The following is a 20,451-nucleotide window of genomic DNA, read 5'->3' as shown; positions in this document are numbered from 1 at the left end:
AACATCTTATGTTACCCACTTCGTAATATCCATTTATAGGCAGTTATACCAAACATTTATCACATCGTTTGCTCTTTACTTTTCACCATAGGGAAAATATTATCATGAAAAAAATCACATTTTTCTAATATAAATCAGTGAATAAACTAGGTTTTATGTACACGGAATGTTCTGTCTGTGACAAGGAGAAGGTAGGTCTGTCCAATTTCCTGGGTTTTCTCTGAGTTCTGCGGTCTCTCCCCACAGCTAAATACATCTACGCGCATACGAATTATTGAATGACTGGCCCCGAATTGACCTCTATCTATTCAATTTAGACTGGTAACCGGAATATAAGAAAATTAACCGATTTTATTGTGTAATAGTCGAACCTTTCCAAAAGTATCAACTGACGCCATATTGAACAGAATTATTGATCACGTGATGATTCTATTTGATAGAACATAGTCCAACAATTGAAAGGGAAACGGAGATATCGAACAATTTGGATTAATATACAGTCATTTATATCCAGTCACACAATTATCTCCCTTGAACACCGTCGCGAGAGTGTGCTTTAATTGATTTAGTCCTAATAAATTGGACTTCTATTTGATAGAAGGTGACCAGTCAGTTGATTAGAAATAAATAAATACACAAATATATCCAGATTAATATATATACAGCCGCTTATTGCCAATCATATGATTGACTCCCCTTGGTATTGGACACCGTCGTCAGAGTGCGCTTTAGCTGATGTAGATCGTTTGAACTGATATTCTGACGTATCGCGTTGTAAAATAATATCTGTCATTGAATTTGATTCCGAAAACTTTGCAATTGGCACATACACTTGGTGGTGCGTCCCATTTTCATGATACTGAGTTTTTCCATTCATAAATGGTTCCGTAATCGTGGATGCGTTGGACAGTCGTCGGTCTTCCATCCCTATATGTTCCAAGCTTGTTTCCGGTATGTTCGCCTCCGGAGGAACACCAGCACGTGAGCGCACGTGCGTATAAAAAAGCGAGAAATTATTCGAAATAACGGGAATAGTCAAAGCTACGAGTAGAACACCACTCACAGCACACGCAGTTCCTACGACATATCCGATTGGCCGCGTTGGAAACACGTCACCATATCCGACCGTTGTCATGGTAATTATAGCCCACCAGAATCCCATCGGAATTGTATTGAATTTATCACTAGGGGTTAAAGCGTCTGTTCTTTCTGCATAGTAAATCATAGTAGCGAACACGAGCATGCCGATCATTAGAAATATGAAAAGCATTAAGAGTTCCTGAATGCTAGCTTTTATCGCATACACCAAAACCTTTAATGCCTGATAATGTTTGACTAAGTGGAAGATACGAAACATTCGAATAATACGCAAAATAAACATAACCTCTATCACAAAACGTTCATTCAAATAACACGCCTGGAGATCTGACTGCATGAAGAAGACTTGCACATACAACGGAACCAGCGCCAAAAGGTCAATAATGTTCATCGCTGAGCGCACAAATTTAATTTTATTTGGAGAAAATATGAAACGGAATATAAGCTCCAGAGTGAAGAAAATGGTACAAATTATATCCACAACGTTCAGAGCTTCGTCAGAGCTGATCACGTTCGGGATTGGTTCTCCTGTTTCATCACCATCACATGACTTGGTGACGTTTTTAACTGGTCGAAGATCCGGAAGTGTTTCTAGGCAGAATCCAGCTATTGACAACATGACGAAAAGAAATGACGTAATACCATAAACCTATAAATAAAAAATACATAGTTGTAGATTTCCTGCGATGGGGCTTGGGGTGGTTGTCAGTCATTATCACATATGTGATAGAACTGGTTAAACACATTCCAAATATAATTTTAACACAGATATCGTTGCTATGATAGATGTGTAACGACGATTTCAAGAAACGGAAGTGAAGCAAAAAATGGAAATCAAGAGTTATCCTTCTATATAACTAACTAAAGTAACGAGCGATAGCAGATACCCGGCCGGATTTCTGCTCACTGATAATTCACTTGAAGACCAAAAGTTGATAAAGGAGACTGTGAGAGGATATCTGACAATTAAAAAAAATAATTGAATGTCTCTAGATAAGAGAAAACAAGAAAAAAGAAAAGGCCCGTACATTCCCTTGGTTTTATTAATTTTTTTTTTGTAATGCACGAGCTATCTATTTTTTCTTTTTTTCGTTTTCTCTAATCTGGCGACAGTCAATTCTTTTTATCAAATCTTCGTTACACATATATCGTAGCAATGATCTCTGTGTTAAAATTATATTTGGAACGTGTTTAACCAGTTCTATCACATATGAAATAATGGCTGACACCAATATTGTCCTTTAAGTGATTGACGTGGTTTCGATTCCATATAAATAGAAACACAAACATATTATGTAGATCACCTGCGAAAGAGGCAGGGGTGGGGTGGGACTGAGTGGTCCAACCCGTGCGCTTTAGTTGAGTGAGTGATGTGGTTTCAATTCCAACCGTGTCCATGACTAATCTCGTGGAATCTATATGGGTCCTCTGGTTTCCTCCCAGTGCTAAAGGCTCTAAAGTTTAAGCGCATTATTGAAATAAAAAATAAAATATATCCCTAATATGACCAAGTTTGTTTTGAGATTTTCAAGTCTGGTTTCCATTCGTCAGTGGTGCAGGACCGAGGATATGGCAAGGAACAGCGTCTTGTTGTTCGGAAGGAAATGAAATGAAATAGTGTTTAACGTCCTACTGTTCTGCTCCGACTGGGATAATGAAGACTGTGTTCGGAAGGAAAGAAATGCACTAAGTTCACCGTGTACTGATTGGCGGGCGCGTAAAAAAAACATCGCCATATGGAATAAGACGACGAGTATGCAGAAACGCCGCTCTCAGAGCCAATAAGATTAAAACACAGATCCTATTTCGTTTCGTTTTTTATAGTTCAAAATTTCGTTTTACTTGTCTTTACTACACTAGGATCTGGAAGAGTTGTTATCCTTGACGTGTTCTGGATGAGATGAGGGATTAGCCAATGAAACGGTCTGTTACGGCGTGTTCTAGGCCTTTTCATGCAATGAACTGTGTGGGTAAACCACTAGAAACGTCAACGCTGATTGATTAATCAATATCTGACGTCATTGGGTCAAAAGCCGCTCGTATGACCTCTGGCGCGACCTATCTCTACAACCGGTCAGATCTAAATGTAGTGTAGGTCATCGAAAGTATAAAAAACGAAACGAAATATAGATCTGTATTTTAATCAGATTGTGTCAGAGCAGACTGTGGACACACAGCATTACGCATGCCCGATTTGCGGGGAATTTGGACGTAAAACCCCATTTCACTTCATTTCATTTCAATTTGACGTCTTTTAAGTGGCCTTTAGAAATGTAGATTTAAATCTGATTCATCTGCAGTTAACATTTTCTTATCAGTTATTCTTTATTAATTATAACATGACGTGTTCAACTGCAAGAAATAAAAAAAAAACCAAAATAGTTTTTCATTATTCTTGAGTGGAAAATCCCCAACAAAAACATGTTATTTATGTGAACTCATCAGCTGACAATGCTATCAGGTGTTTTAGAAAGAGTTAGACACAGATTTTTACACATATATATAGCTGAAGCGAGGGACTTTGTGGATATGATTTCAGAAACCGAAGCTGCTGGGTAACCTACGGACAAAAGAGAGAGAGAGAGAGAAAGAGAGAGAGGGGGGGGGGGTTAACGTCCACTCGACACAAACTAGGTCATTTCGGGACTAACATATGTTTTTTTAAATTTTATTTCAATAATTCGCTTGCGCGTAGGGGAACGGACAAAATGCTACCAAGACAAACATACGTGTTAATTAAGGAGTGGTCTATCCTGATTAGTTTGGACATGAGAAAATAAAAATGTTGGATTGTTTTAGCTTCACAGACAATGTTGGCTGATTTAATGTTTCGAAATTTAAGTTTTATTACTTAGATTTTATATATATATTTTTAGTGGTGCAGGACGGAGGACCTGTCTGAACGGAAAACCGAGGTCGCGTGTGCACATTGGCATGCACGTAAAAGAACCCTTGACAGATGGAATTCGATATAAGAGTAGGCCGTAGGGTATCTGTCCGGTCAAATTTCCCGCATAGCACACTTCATTAGCTAATTCTGCGCCAAAAAGTAGAACGGTAAACCCCACTGCATTTCATTTCTATGGTCATTGTAACATTTTGGAGAAATTAAATGTGTTTGTAAAGTTTTAAATTCTAAAAGTGACCTAAGAAGAGTCTAGAAGTACAACAGGGTGGGCCTGGAGAATTTCAAATTGAAATGAAATCGAGCATTGTGTGCTGTTAGAAGTCTGACAGAAAAACTACTCGATCTCCGCAGACTAGACCCAAAACGGTCTCTAACAATGTCTTTAAATTGAGTGAACATTTACACGATAATTGTTGGCTATTCTAACTAGGCTGATCTACCCAAGGAATCGCTAATCAAATACCCCACGTCGTTCGCAATCGACATACTTTCTCAGAAAATTGAATTGTAAACACGAAGGAAACGTTCAAGTATAAAAATTAGCTTGAAATCCATCTTGCTCGGAGCTGTGTAACGTATTCAAGCGATAAATGTCGACTCCCTCGAGAATGCCAAGCGTAATGAAATAAGTGACTGGTTGGCAAGGAATTCTCTGATGAATAAAACAGTTGACTTAATTGTCACAATCAACCAGACTCTAATTTCTAACAAGTTGAAATACAAAACTTGTTATCGTGCAATAGATGTTAATAGAACATTTGATTGTTTTTATTCGCGGCCGATTAAAGATATTACTATTCGATAATCGGAGTAGTAACTATATTAAAATACATCGGAGAATAAAGGCCAATTAGTGGAAAATAATTTCCATTGTCATAAATTCAAAACCTACATGAGTAAGGGTGGCGAAATATGTTTGTAAAAATGGTTCTAAGAGCGGGATAAAGCGAAATTGGGTTAAACGTCCACTCATCACGTACTATGTCATTTCGGGACTAACATGCATTACACATTTATTTTAATAATTCGTTTGCGCTTAAAGCTCTTTAGAAGTGGCGGGGGGGGGGGCACGGACAAGAAGAGAACCCACGAGGTTAGGCAGTCGATCCTACTCCTTGTCACGTACACGTATAGGATTGAAATCATACCCACTGGCTGGCTAAATAAGTTGTTATAAATAGTTTAAAGGTGACATTCTACATTTATACCCTCCTGTTTTATAAAACTGGTAAATTGTATGTGGAGTTTTGAGTCACTTAGCGTGGTTTCCATTCCCTGGTTGTACGTGACAAGAAGTGGGGTCGCCTGTCCAACCTCGTGGGTTTTCTCCGGGTCCCCCGGTTTCCTTCCAATGCTAAAGACCCTACTGTTCTGCACCAACCTGGATAATTAAGACGATCACCTTAAAGAGACAGCATGGTATAATATATATGTATAACTCGGACGAAACAAAATTCTCACCATGGCAGTAGTAGATGTTCTCGGATGTTCCAGAATCAACCAGACTCTAGTTCGTATTTTTAACCACCCTTCCAAGCCATTTAAATTCACATTAACATTTTCCTTTAATAAACTGTTGTTGAACGATTCTAATATCCGCTGGTTGTCGATATACGATCTGTAGTGTCGCCAACAACACGCTTTAATCTTATACTGATTAATCTGCCAAAAATCCAGTTCTCTTTTCACCACGGCACCGCAAACTTCTAATGGCACATGGAGCTCACCTGAAAACATAAATAACAAAATATTATATTTTGTTGCCCATCGAGGATAATTTGGACACTTCTCATAGATACTGATATGTATTTGACCACGCCCATTTCGCATAAGCTTGATTGTAATTAATTAGATAAGTACGTCTTTTTCTATTGGTGTTTAACGTCCGCTTCCACCGAGCGTGATATTGGAGATAAGTTGTCTTATTTTCATTATCTTAGCGCACGCGCAGGGGTCTTTCCTATGGGAGGCAACCGGAGTACCCGGAGTAAACCCACGATGTTGAGAAGGCACCCCTATCTTCACGTCACATACGTACACACCAGGGATCGCGTAAGCCAGGTGGCAGGCCATGTACAACTTGAAGCGCGAAACGCTAGACCACTAGGCCATCTCACCCCCGCCCCCGAATTGTAACATACGTGTGTGTGTGTGAAACAGCTTTATAGGCAGGTGGCGGCGACAATATAACAAGTGGAATTGTGATGTCGAAGTTCGTCAATCAATGCGCATTTGTCCAAGGAACATTTTTGCATGCGAGGTATCATATCCAATTTGCGGTGCCTTAAGCCTTTTCGAAGAGCGTCGCTTCCAAGAAGAAGAACAGGATGATTAGCGCTTTGGGGGCAATTCCGGGTGCAAAAGTCGTTTTAACCCACTGCCCATTATGATTTGGGCAGAAGGAATATCCATATGTTGGTGAAGATAAAGACGAGCAGGGGGTGGGGGTTGGTTGGGGGGGGGGGCAAGGAACATCCATATGCTAGTGAAGATATCCACGAGGAGGGGAGGGCGTGTTTAGAGTGTAAGCCAACCCAATTTGCACGAATTAAGAAGGAAAATATTTCTAATAGGTAATCCCCTAAAAGACCAAACAAAGCGTACGGAACATGAGCAATATTCCCATGTATCCACTATAAAATGGAAATATTCTACATTCTAATTCGCCCACACAAACTGCTCTTCTGTGACTATAAAACAGATTAGATTGACTATTATTTGTTTCACAAGAAATTCCTATCTTTAGGAAATTATGTGTCATATAAAGGCTTGTTTTCATCTAAATCAAATTTTGTGCGTGACGCCATCTTTGTGGTTTGTCTGTGAAGATAAAATACCGTTTCCGGAATGTTCCCATCAGTTACTGGCGGTCATAAAAAAAACCTTGGAAATGTCGATTATGATTTGCAGATAACAAGTTGAGGTTGTGATCTTGTCTGAAGCCATGTTACAGTCTTATATCTTGTTATAGGTTCACCAGTCTAACAAACTTGGATTTATTTTCACATTCTGTTTTTTTCTGCACTTTTTTGTTTTTATTAATATCCATTTTGAACGTGTAGTCTTTGCTTTAAATTGTAAGTTAATGACCTAAAGTTAAATTACACATTTATGATATTCGTGGACACTTACTTATCTTTTACAAATACTCATTTTGAACTTCGTGTTTTCTATTAATTGGTAAGATAATGGCATTCGATTGAATTCATATTATGATGTTTGCCGAACCATATATAGCTCTTGATTGATGATTGCACATTTGTATTTACAAATATCTATTTTTGTGGACATTTATTCATATTTTGATTTTATTATTGTGCACTTGTATTTACATATATCCATTTTCAACGACGTGTTTTTCGTTTAAATTGTAAGCCAAGGTCTTTAGATTAAATTATAAATTTGGATACCTGTGGACACCTATTTATCTTTTGTTTTTATGGTTGCATTTTTATAATTAAAAATGTCCATTTTGAATGAAGTATTTTTCTTTTTAAATTGTAAGTTAATGGATTTAGATTAGATTACAAAAATAGCTTTGTTATACACTTGAAGAGTCCAGGTGAAGAACGATTTAAGTCACATTTTTGTCTTTTCGCATAAAAGGTAAAACAGACTTTTGGACGAGAATGTTTGATGCGAACAGAACAACGGGTGGGTTTAATTAAAACTTCAAAATGATATTTAATACGAACTATAATTACCAGTACAACTGACTTCAACTTTTCGGGCAAATTAAGGTTAAATAAAGGGTCTTGCATTTGTCTGGGTGGCCATTTCAGAAGGGGCTTGGTTCGATGTGACTCCGATCGTTTTTACCTGAAATTGATTGTTCCACAGAAAGCTTATACAATTTGCTACCAGATGGCGCCATTAACTAGGGTTCGTTGAAAAAGTGACTTAGATTGTTCTTCCCCGGGGCTCTTCACTTGTTTATATTTTGGCTTTATGGATGTACACTTTCAATGGCCAATGATTTGTTTTTCTTTTAAATTGTAAGCTAAAACCTTTGTGGTATTTATCTTTTGCCCTGGTGTATCTTTTAATGTGTTCATATATTTGTGGTATTTATCTTTTGCCCTGGTGTATCTTTTAATGTGTACATATTTTTGTGTTATTTATTTTTTTCCCGGGTGTATCTATTTGTGGTATTTTGCCCGGGTGTATCTTTTAATGTGTACATATATTTGTGGTATTTATCTTTTGCTCTGGTGTATCTTTTAATGTGCTCATATATTTGTGGTATTTTTTGCCCTGATGTATCTTTTAATGTGCTCATATATTTGGATTAGAGAACATTCGACGCATCTGTGACATTTCTGGACTAACGTTTACAATTTTATAACAACATTTGGCTTGTGCGTATCTGCCTTTAGCAGTAGTGGGGGGGGGGGGCAACCAGGGGTCCCAGAGAAAACCCACACCGTTGCGCAGGCTACGGCGTGGCTACGAACCAACATACGACGTACAAACATTATGGATAAAATACACAGGTTAGTTATTTTCGCAATATTATACACCAAAAATAGTCTCTTGAATTATATCTCCCTGGCACCTCTTGCTTCAAATACTCGTCGCCCACATTGGAAACCAATATCGTGTAAAATACAAATGAAGTCGACAAATGGCGGAAAAATCAATAAAAATGTCTGAATCATGTTGACTTTAATTACACGTGATTTTATTCTAATTACATTAAAGTTTTATATTTCACGACTAGTCTTTAACTTGTTTTTAAAATTAAGTAAGTAATGGTAGGTAATTGTTTTTATTATATAAAGGAGCCATGGTGGCTAAGGAGTAAGGATGTCGCTGGGGTCACTCTCGAATAGCCTTTAACTTATTTTTGTTAACTCAAAGATAAGTATATATGAGCATGTCATTTTCCTTATTCTCTAAATGGAATCACGATGGCTGAGTGAGTAAAAATCAATCCAATTCTTTAACGTAGGGCTGTTTGACCGTGACTTAAAGATACATTATGGGAGATAAAGAGCTGGTGGTTCTCACTGTAATAGTTAAAAACTAGATAATGTAAAGTGAATTTGTTGAACATTGATCACTCTGAACCAATAATTTAGTGATTAAATTTTGGACCTAGCCACGATCATCATTACTAAAGTTGGTACGATAACAAAACATAGTCTCGATTATCCATTTCATAATTTAATCATGAATGAGCGTTGAGCAGCAGATCGGATTATAATCCAGTAAATATCGCAGGCTAGCGATAACATCGAGCGTTGATTATGGTCTGGATAAGTTAATGTCTAATTAATAATTTAGATAACCTTGCAGTCTTAAACTTTGAAGAAAGACATGCAATTGGCAGAAATCAATGGTAGGTCTGTTCAACCAAGGCTTTAGGTAATAAACGTCTTGCAATGGTAGGTCTGTTTAACCGTGACTTACGTTAATACACGTTTTGGAATGAAATATAGGACTGCTTAATCGCGACTTGCGATTACTATGGCTTTCGTGTATCTGGCAAGAAACAGTTACTATTTTAAAAAAAAATTCAAAATCTATTTAAAAAAAAAATCTATGCTTGAGTGAAGTGCCATGGTACCGCTGTGTAATGGAGCAGCCTAATAATACAACATAATATATTATTTAATAGTATTTTTGTCCACAGGGACTAGTAACAGTGAGTAATAAGTTGTCGTATAGTGGTATCTATTATTTAAATATATGTTGTTACCATGGGGATTGGTGGCGATCTTTGTTCTTTCCCTTCTCTACACTCGTAATTAATTACTTCTACCCGTACTCTCGCGAGATTCTCGCTGAAATAACACAATACTCCTAAGAGACTCTTTTAGTGAATTACTCATGAACTTTCATCGGGCCACGAGGTATACGGATACAGACCACTTTTGATTCCCAGCAACTGGGCTAATGTAGACGGCGATTCCCATCTATTTATATGTGTGTTTGGGTGTGTGTGTGTGTGTGTGGGGGGGGGGGGTAACGCGTTCGCTTTAGATCAAAAGGTCTGTTAATAAGTGTGGTTTTGAATCTCATCGTATACGTGACAAGGAGTAGAGCCGCCTGTCCAACCTTATGGGTTTTCTGCAAATAATTGAAATAAAATTGAGAAATATATTTATGATTTGTGATGTGTGGACGTTACCCCCCCCCCCCCTCGCGCTCTCTCTGTCTCTCTCTCTCTCTCTCTCTATCTCTCTCTCTCCCTCTCCTTTTTTTGAGGAGGACGTTGCCACATGCTGCTCCACCTATTTCAAAAAGAGTTCAACAAAACAAAACAATGGACAGACCGGGAGCCTGTCAAAGAGACCAGAATTGACATTAAAGTCACTTGGGAAAATCTCACCTCAAACATGAGTAAAGAGAACTGCATACAAGATAGGCCGAGATAGGTGGGATTTTCCAGCGTCCCTTGTCAGTGATGTTGAAAGGCATCTAGTGTAAAATATCCTTTGGCTAATGGAATTCTATGATGAGGATGCCAACACGTAGCTGTTCAGGAACCATTTCACTCGAGACGAATGTCCGTCTTCATTATCCCAGTTGGCACAGAAAAACAGGACGCTAAACCACATTTAATTTAATACCATTTACTTTCCGACTGACTAGGTCATATGACCCTTCACCCCTCCCTCGACTAGTTCAGATTAATCACGACGTTTAATTTGAAATATCGGACTAAACGGCTATTGAGACCAATTCAAAGAGTTCTCGAGCGTACCGACTCGTCATATTCACTTTGAAAGAGATAAGGACTCCTCTCAAGCATCAAGATGTCTGACGAGGATGGCTAAACCAGTCTTTCTTACAGACGATCTTTTCTTGTTCATTTAATGTGTAATAAACGCTTTCGTTGAGAGTCAAACGCCACTTGCTAAACTTCTACTGGAAAATGGCCGCGTTGCATGGCGACTAAATATAGATCACCAAATGAAATAAAACAGGGTTTAACGTTTCTGCACCAACCAGACTAATGAAGACGGGCATAAGAACCCCAAATCTTAAGAATTCTTTCTATACGCCCGCAACAATGAGTACATGGATAGATCTTGATTGGTTTTATGGTACCGAACGACGACTAGACCTTGTTATTTGCTAGGTCTCCGTTCTGACACTGACAAGGGTTCGCCAAATACGAAATAAAATGAAATAAATGAAATGGGGTTTAACGTCCTACTGTTCTGCTCCTATGCTGGGCTAATGAAGACGGGCATACGCCATACAGTGTGCCCGGGCAGCGGCACTATCGCCTACTCTTATATCGAATTTCAACTGCCAAGGGATCTTTTACGTGCATTCCAATGTATCCGAAGGACTAGACAGCTGTCCTTGTCAGGCCCTCCGTCCTGCATCACTGACAACTGGGAACCACGCCGGAAAATCTGGATGAACTTTCTCGGCCAATGCAGGGATCGAACACCCGACCTCCAGGCTAGCGAGCCAGCGTCTTACCCACTTAGCCACCTGATCCCCTCGCCAAATAATAACATGGGGTTTAACTTCCTACTTTTCTGCACCGACTGGGTTAATGAAGACGAGCTCACACAATACACTGAAATTTTAACAAGACAGCGGCGCTATATGGTCTACTCTTATTTCGAATTCCAACTGTCACTGGATCTTTTACGTGCACTCCAATGTGTAAATTGGACCTAGGTTGTTTATCCCATACGGACGAGTTGACACTGTCCTCTGTCCTGCACCACTGACAAGAGGAAACCTCGCCAATAAAATTAATATGGAGGCTGAAAGTTAATAACGATGCTATAAAAAAAACGTATATAAAAGATAGCAGAGCATCTCGAAAACACGAAAAAAAAAATCTAATTTGATTTTTACAGAAATCAATAGGTTTGAATATTTGATTTGACTCGTGAAGAGAGAAATTATCACCCAGCTCAGATAGCGTGACAATTGAAACGAAGTAAAATCAATTTTATCAATTCCTCTTTTTATCTTTCCAATTTAATTATTTATAAAATGGTGGCATATTATTTCAACTGTTGCTCAAACGAATAAAAAGTCGTTTACAGGAAGAAACAAATTTTACTTTGATTTTACTTAACGAAATCGATGGAACCGCCTTGTTTTTCTTCTAAAAGGGGTGGGGTGGGGTGGACGGCCGAATATCATAAGGTGTGTCAACTTGTTTGGTTTTGATTCCCCGTTGTATGTGACAAAGAGTAGGGTCGCATGTCCATCCTCGTGGGTTTTCTTCGGGTCATCCGGTATCCTCCCACTACTAAAGACCCCTACGCGCATGCGAATTATTGAAATAAAATTGAAACAGATGTTACTCACGAAATGGCCTAGTTTGTGTCGAGTGGCCGTTGAGTCCCCCCCCCCCCCCGCCCTCTCTCCTCTTCTATCCTTGGTCTAGTGCTGATGGCCGTGCATTGAATGGGTGTCTAGATGGCATTCGATGAAGTATAAGAGAAAACGCCGCTGTTCCAGCAAAATTTACTTAATAGCACACGCCATTAGCCCGGTTAATGCAGAAAAGTAGGAAGTTAAACCCGAATTCAGTTGTACTATAATAGTGAGTGTTGTGTAAGACACAGCGCATGCATAATCAAAAAGATAGTGCAGAAGGACAGCATCACACTTAAACAATTACACATTACAAACCTATGAACAAGAAACATAATATGCACAGACACCTAAAACAGCCAACGTATGTGAATGGATCTGGTATTTCGCGGGCCATTGCTTCAGGAATATGGGTAACCTACGGAACAAAGGCTACCAAGACATACATACTTGTTAGTTAAGGAGTTGTCTATCTTGATTAGTTTGGATTGTTTTAGGTTCACAGACAATGTTGGCTGATTTAATGTTTCGAAATTCAAGTTTAATTACTTAGATTATATATATATTTATATATAAGTGGAGAGAGAGAGAGAGAGAGAGAGAGAGAGAGAGAGAAATGGGGTTTAACGTCCATTCGACACAACTGGGTCATTTCGGGACTAACATATGGTTTAATTTTATTTCAATAATTCGCTTGCGCATATGGGTCTTTAGCAGTGGGAGGAAACCGGAGGACCCGGAGAAAACCCACGAGGTTGGACAGGCGACCCTACTCCTTGTCACGTACAACCGGGGATTCGAAACCACGCCAGTCGACTCAATGACAGACTTTATGATACAGCGCGCGCACGCTAACCATTCAGCCATCCAACCCCCCATATATTAGTGGTGCAGGACGGAGGATCTGACAAGGACAGCTTGTTAATCATTAAGATTGGACGAAAAACGGAGGTCCCGTGTACACATTGGCGTGCACGTAAAAGATCCCTTGGCAGTTGGAATTCGATATAGATAAAAAAAAAACTGACCGTTTTTGATAAACTATTCAAAAAATAGACAATGAAACATGAATATATACTCTTCAAAAAAAGTAGGGGATATTCAGAAACAATACAAAACTGCGGAAATGTACTGCTGATTTTATTAGAGGTAACCAGTGTATGTTAATAACAGGCCAATTGCCTACACATGAACACAAACAGTTCATATGGGCGGCTTATCTGACGGCCCCATTTCACTCGCAAAGAGATACACTGTCAAAAGTGAAAATGGACGTTTTTGATTTTTGTCTTAATAATGAGTAATTGCTCCACCAATCCTCAGACATTCAGCAATTCGTCGTAGCAGGCTCCTAATCAACCGTTCAATCACGATTTGGGGCAATCTGACCCACTCCTCTTCCAGTGCCACGGCCAATTCTTGCAGTGTTGTCGGTTGACGTTGACGTCGACGAACAGGTCTCCGGATCAAATTAAACGTAATACACTAAAGCTAAGATACGCTAATCATTAAATCTTATGCAAGAACCGATAGGAAAGCAAACATGGATAGGATAACCCAGCAAGCGGCAGTTTTCATTAACCCTTCCTTGAAGTGTCAAATTTGACAATGAACCGCTCCCACGTGTATGGCTCTATTGCGTGCCGCACATGCAGCTCAGTGATTCTGTTGAGGCGATAAGTTCTTCATCTGTGAACATACTCTCAAAGCATGTCAAATATCCATGACTATTTATCATATCACAACCTGCATAGGTATTTGCATTTCAATATCCCCTACTGTTTTTAAGAGTATATTTAAAATTCAAATCAAATTACTTTATTCTGAACGAAATTATGATTCTTGGTGCATACAAGTTAGAAGTAAGTTCATTTAGATTATGGAATAAAACGGATTATATTTATTTAAAATTTGTTCGGTTGAAAAACGTTAAACATTCTCAAGTCTTGTAATAAATAAAACGTCGTTTAAAATACAGATAATAATCGGTTTCACACGATATTCCGTGCAGACGTAGACATATTTCATTTTTACGTACACAGTTTAATTTCTAGAGACACGAATTTCCTTAGAGTTTGTCAAGGTCGTTTCGTGACTAGTTTAAACAAACCTGTAAGAGTCGTTTCGTGACTAGCTTAAACATGTCATTTAAACTAAATGAACACGCGTTTTTCACAGGGAATTTCTTTTTCAATAAATATTTCTGTCACAAGTTCGTATAGATGCAAATTACAAGGAAATCTGAGGAAAAAAAAGGCATTAGCGATAGCGGTTATTGGACAGATGAATGGTGGAAAGTTATGATATATTAACGTACGAATTACTCTATATTCCAAATAGGATTGTATACCCATTAGTCAATGTCATTGGAAAAAAATAGGTTAGTACGATTGTTGTCATTTAATAGATACTCAACAGAACGTATAGGGATTGATAGATGAAGGGGTGTGAGAGGGGGCAGTGGTTAAATGTAAAGAAATTATACTTTATTATTCATCAAGCTCCGCTCGACTGTCTTTCTTCTCGTTCATCCTTTTATCGGAACTATCGCTAGAGAACGCACGAAATATTGTTCGTTTATTCGTGACCACACGAAATATCATTCGCGACCACAGCAGTGGGACTAGGGAGTTGTGATGGTAATGGTGAAACGTGCAAAGTAAACATTAGTATTTATCAAGCTTCAAAGAGCTAAGATAGATTTATTTCACCCACCCCGCCTTTTTTCTTACATCCGTTCATCGAAAATATTCCTCGAACAAATAAAATAGAAATAATAACAGTTGTAATGAAACTGACATTTCCGTGATGAGTTTTCTCGAACAAAATCTCTAGAATAGGTCTACGCTCCACACGACTTTCCAAACCCACTTTTAAAGAATAAATATCCGTCTCTACCCGCACATATAACGTATATGAGCCCCACCCCATCACCCAATCCGAGCGATGTACGTGTCGATTTAACCAAGAAGCCATCGACCAGAAGTTACATCACAAATATACCGAAATGAAATAATGTCAACACGGTACCTACGACATTTAAAGGGTTAATGTTCTATGAAGCGCATCGATTATTGTACATTTGACTCCAGCAGACCGACTTTAAAAAAGTTAACGTCTGCCAAGTTTTTGATCCCCAATTATTTTATTACACGAACGTCTGGGAATTAGATGACCTGATCTCGCCAAACATCAACATCAGAGTTTTCATTACCCAGACGTCTTATAGAGACACCATGTTTTCTTATCCACAAGGATAATATCAGGATGAAGATTCCAACATGTCTACCTAGCACGCTTAGTGGATAAATCTGGAAGTTCACGTTACATCATTCCTTGTCTGCGATATCACTACATGGTCACATCTAAATATTAAGGCCACCTGCAGATTTCGTCTAGGTTACGAGATCTAAACAGGGTAAGGGGACGTAATTGTAGCCGAGGATTGCTGTTTGGGGTTAGAGTTAGGGCTAGGTTTAGGGGTAGGGTTAGAACTAGCCCTGTTTACATCGGGTGACCTTGACGACATCTGCAAGTGGCCTTAATATTTAGATCTGACTATGTATCAATGGGTTTATCCTTGTTGAACAATCCAAGCAATCCAATCTAAGCATAATTTTTCTCACAGCAAACTATATGACGACGCCCGTACTCGGTAGCCCAGCTAGTGTATAGAAGTATTTTGTAAATTCCATTTCATTTGATTTCCCAACAGATTCTGAATGGTAATAGTTGGTTTTAAATTGGTTAGTTCAGTTTATCCAAGCTTAACGTCCGCTTCAACCGGGGTTAATAGCGCAGAAAAATGTAACCTAGGAACCCTGTAGGAAAAGAAAGTCGTGAATGAGCTGCTAGTCTAGCATATTAATTTGCCTGCGGTTTTACATTGTTTGTGCGGTCATGGTTTTTAATGTTGAGTGAATTCGAACAATTAATGCTGAGTCCATTTTATGCCAAGAATATTTTTGTTACTTATTGATGGGCACACTTCTTGAACAAAAGCAACCCAACTAGAACATCATGATTGAACATTTTGACTTGAAGATACAATCTGATTAATGACCCTGTGAAATAAGCCATATTTAAAGTCTATGTTAGGCTATTGAAGGATGTTGGATCCCTTGTAAACTACAATATTGTGAAACTTGAATCTCTGAATTCTGTTCAGTATTTACAAAACTATGATCAATACTATGATTTCTCATAACATATTCTTTGAATATGAATCATCGGCGGTTTCGTATCCAGTCAAACCATTTTCCGACACGATCACGGTACAAACTACGGAATTGTCTATAATCATAGTTTGTTATCTGTGACATAAAGTTAACGCGACCGCGACACGTGTCTGGTTGAAAAAAAAAACATCGACGCAAGTGGAAGAGACAGTAGTCAAATAAATTTGGAGACAGTCCAGATGCGATATATAATTTGTCTCATTTGTCTGCGGGAAGGAAACATAAACCAGCTACACGCGTTTTCTGGACAATAACGTTTCTAACGATGTAATATTAACCCTTGTCGGTTCACGTTGTGAGAATCACATAGCAGGTATCAAGGGGTCCATATGGACCCCAGTTATAATTCAAAGTTTTTACGTACAGATATATCTGAATTAAAAGGCAGGGGTTTAGTTTTTGCATTCATATTTCACAACTGAAAAACAACTAAATTATTATACAAAAACATTTTAGTGACATTTGGAAAAGATTTAATAATTCTCACAAAATTGCTACTTTGTGTACTATGTGATAAAGAGGTAAAATGGCAATTCACGCTTGATACAAAAACCATTGAATATTTGGAATTCATCATTTGTTGAAAGAGAGAATACTCTGACATATGCAATATGGTATTAGGCAGCAAATACATTAGCAAAATCGCTACTGTGAGTTGTAAGTTAGAGGTCCGATTGGACCCCTTGTTCCCTTCAAGCGTTGGACCTGATTTGCATGGAACAGAACTCAGCATGTGGGAAGCAGATGAATACCGAACTCTTCGCTACGTGTAAAAATGTATAGGAGACAAAGTCAATAAATTTCAGAAAGCAGTGCCCAGTAGTTATTACAAAACACTATAAAACATGCGCATGGGGTCCACGGCGACCCCACGTGCACCGACAAGGGTTAACGACGATCAGAGGGATTGTAAAATTCTTGACGATAAAACATATTCGTAGAAGTCATAAAAGGGTGTCACCATTCACCCCGCACTATATATGTAATCATAAGAAATAATTTTACTATATGTTAGTCGCAACATAACCCCAAGTAAATGCAATAGTGTTTAACGTCCTACTGGTCTGCACCAACATAGATAATGAAGGCGCATAATTATGCTTTGTTTGATATATGAAGGAAATTTGGTTTCTTATTGTGACAGGATTAACAGATTGTACCCGTTTATATGAAAGGTAATATACACGAAGTGTCTAATTACAGACCAATTTCACTTGTTAGTTGCTTAGGCAAAGTATTTGAAAAATATCTTCATAAATACTTACATAATTTGTTATTAAAAAATGAAAATATTTCCCCTTTCCGGTTGGGATTTTAACAAAATGATTCTACTATATATCAATTAATTGAAATCAATGATTATATTGCTAAGGCTATTGATGATGAACATGAAATTAAAGTTGTATTTTGTGTCGCGCGTTTGACCCTGTCTGGCACAAAGGTCTATTAAGCAAACTATATACTGTAGGAATAAGGGACACATTTTACTCTTAATAGAACATTATCTTTCCGAAAGACAACCAGTTGTAGTTATTAAAAACGAAATTTCTAAAATCAACCAGGACTCCGTTCTAGACCTAACATTGCTTCTCATTTACATTAATGACGGAATCAAGAACAAAATGAAACAGAAAGTATGTCCTTTTCTCGAAATAAAAAAAATTCTTCGTTTCATGTAAATTTTAACAATACCGACAGAGTAGATACATTAGAGATTATATACAAATCATTTATTCTCCAAATATTTGATAACGCTGGTGTGATTTGTGATAATTGTAATAAAATTGACAATGAAAACTTGCAAATATCCACCTTGATGCCCTTAGAACTACAACAGGTTTGGTTAAAGGTACATCCCACAAAATTTTATACACTGAATCCGGACTCACCTCCCTGAAAGAGCGGCGATATAGGCATAGATTAACCATATTTTACAAATTTGTAAACAAACTGGCCCCCAAAAACTTTTGTCTTTTTGTCCCACCTAAAATATCTGACATCAATTCATATTTCCTGCGCGACAATTTTCGTTCGCCCCACTTATATTTCTACTCTGACAATCGCCCCGTAAATATTGTTCATACAAAACTTGGTGAAAGCTCACTAAATTATCCTAAATTTCAAATGCATGTCTCCCAACACCCTTCCTGAAAGTGTGGCTACTGCATGGAAAATACAGAACACTCTTTCTTCTTTTGACCATTGCACAATTAAGACAGAATCCGTATTATCGATTATCTCCCATGCCATTTCCACAATATTTCAGCAATTCTTAATGGAAACCCGAATGTGAATGATTATGAGAACCAGGGCTGTTTTGAAATTATTCATTCATATATATTATAAGTGCTACACAACGATTTAAATGTCCTAGCTAGATTGATTAACTCGTTAAACACGTTCCAAATATTATTTTATCACAGAGATCATTGCTACGATAGAGGCGTAATCAATGCTGCAACAATCGGAAATGACGAATGCAAAAGGAAAACGCGAGTTATCCCTCTATATAACTGACTGAAGTGACGAGTGATAACAGATACATGGGCGAATTTCTGCTCACTAATAATTCCTTCGAAGACCAAATGTTGTTATATGAGATTGTAAGAGTGATAAAATAAAATTTGGAACGTGTTTAACCAGTTCTGTCACATATATGATAATGACTGGCACCAATAGTGTCCTTTAACGTAGTGATATAATTGACTAAAAGTCCGCCTGATTTTAAAAGTAAGACGTTAAACCATATTCCATTCCATTTCACTTCACCTGCTTTTAATTAACTTACACTATCTAGATGATTGTTGACAAAACATATGTCTTGGTCCTGAGGATGACGATTTTATTTATTTTGTTTTATTACCATTCGGAGACGGATTGATATAAGCTTGATAGCTTTTTTCCGAATTCTTATAGTTTGTTATGTATTGTGTATTGTGTGTAATTATGTGTTAAATAAATACTGTTTAAACTAAGTGAGCCTAGAAGTTGATGCTATATAATATCACTAAGTTGGGACTGTCTAGAACGATCATCCAGCCGAATAGTTGACGCTATATAATATCACTAAGTTGGGACTGTCTAGAACGATCATCCAGCCGAGTAGTTGATGCTGTATATATCACCAAGTTGGGACTGTCTAGAACGATCATCCAGTCGAGTAGTTGATGCTATATATATCACCAGGGTTTACTGTCTAGAACGATCATCCAGCCGAGTAGTTGATTCTATATAATATCACGAATGTGGGGCTGTCTAGAACGATCATCCAGCCGAGTAGTAGTAGATACTATATAATATCACGAAGTTGGGACTGTCTAAAACGGTCATCCAGCTGAGTAGAAGATACTATATATTATCACCATTTTGGGACAATCTTGAACGATCATCCAGCCGAGTAGTTGATGCTACATAATATCACGAAGTTGGGACTGTCTAGAGCGATCAACCAGTCGAGTAGTTGATTCTATATAATACAACCTGTATACTATCAGACATCATTTATTTCAGTTAATTCAAATAGCAACTCGTCTGATAGATAATAAATTGCCCCGCCACTTCTAAATGGCTGGCGTTTATTCTTCATCATTGTTAACAACTGGAATCGACTTTCAACAGAAAACCTGTTTCACGTTGTTTAAAAAGATATGTCCGGTTTGACCAGACTCTTTCACATGGTTTAATTTCGTCGACCGTATTGTAGACATATTCTTCGCGTCCCATTGACAAGACAATTATACGTCATAACGCCATTTTGGTTCTTGATTGACGTAGCAGAAAATGGCGGTAAATAGTCCGTTTTTGTCGTCTGGTGTTGTTAAAATGTGCTGAATAGAATCTAATCATCCATATATATATTATTATGACATAATCTATAATCTTTTATTATATAATCTTATAATCGACATG

General features: G+C 37.9%; 1 protein-coding gene across 1 annotated transcript in view; it reads right to left on the bottom strand.

Annotated features, from left to right (window-relative positions):
• Window positions 1-679: 679 nt before the first annotated feature.
• Window positions 680-20,451, bottom strand: part of LOC126818680 (potassium voltage-gated channel protein Shaw-like) — a 75,366-nt gene continuing 55,594 nt past the window's right edge. Inside the window, exons 2-3 of the mRNA XM_050546228.2 lie at window positions 5,468-5,733; window positions 680-1,747 (exon numbers count right to left, since the gene is read on the bottom strand). Coding sequence (XP_050402185.1) covers window positions 680-1,747; window positions 5,468-5,733 — 1,334 coding nt within the window. The remainder of the gene's footprint in view (window positions 1,748-5,467; window positions 5,734-20,451) is intronic.

Source organism: Patella vulgata, chromosome 4 (assembly GCF_932274485.2).
Source record: "Patella vulgata chromosome 4, xgPatVulg1.2, whole genome shotgun sequence".
In the NCBI taxonomy this organism is placed as follows: Eukaryota; Metazoa; Mollusca; class Gastropoda; family Patellidae; genus Patella; species Patella vulgata.
This window is presented reverse-complemented; position numbering and strand designations above follow the sequence as displayed.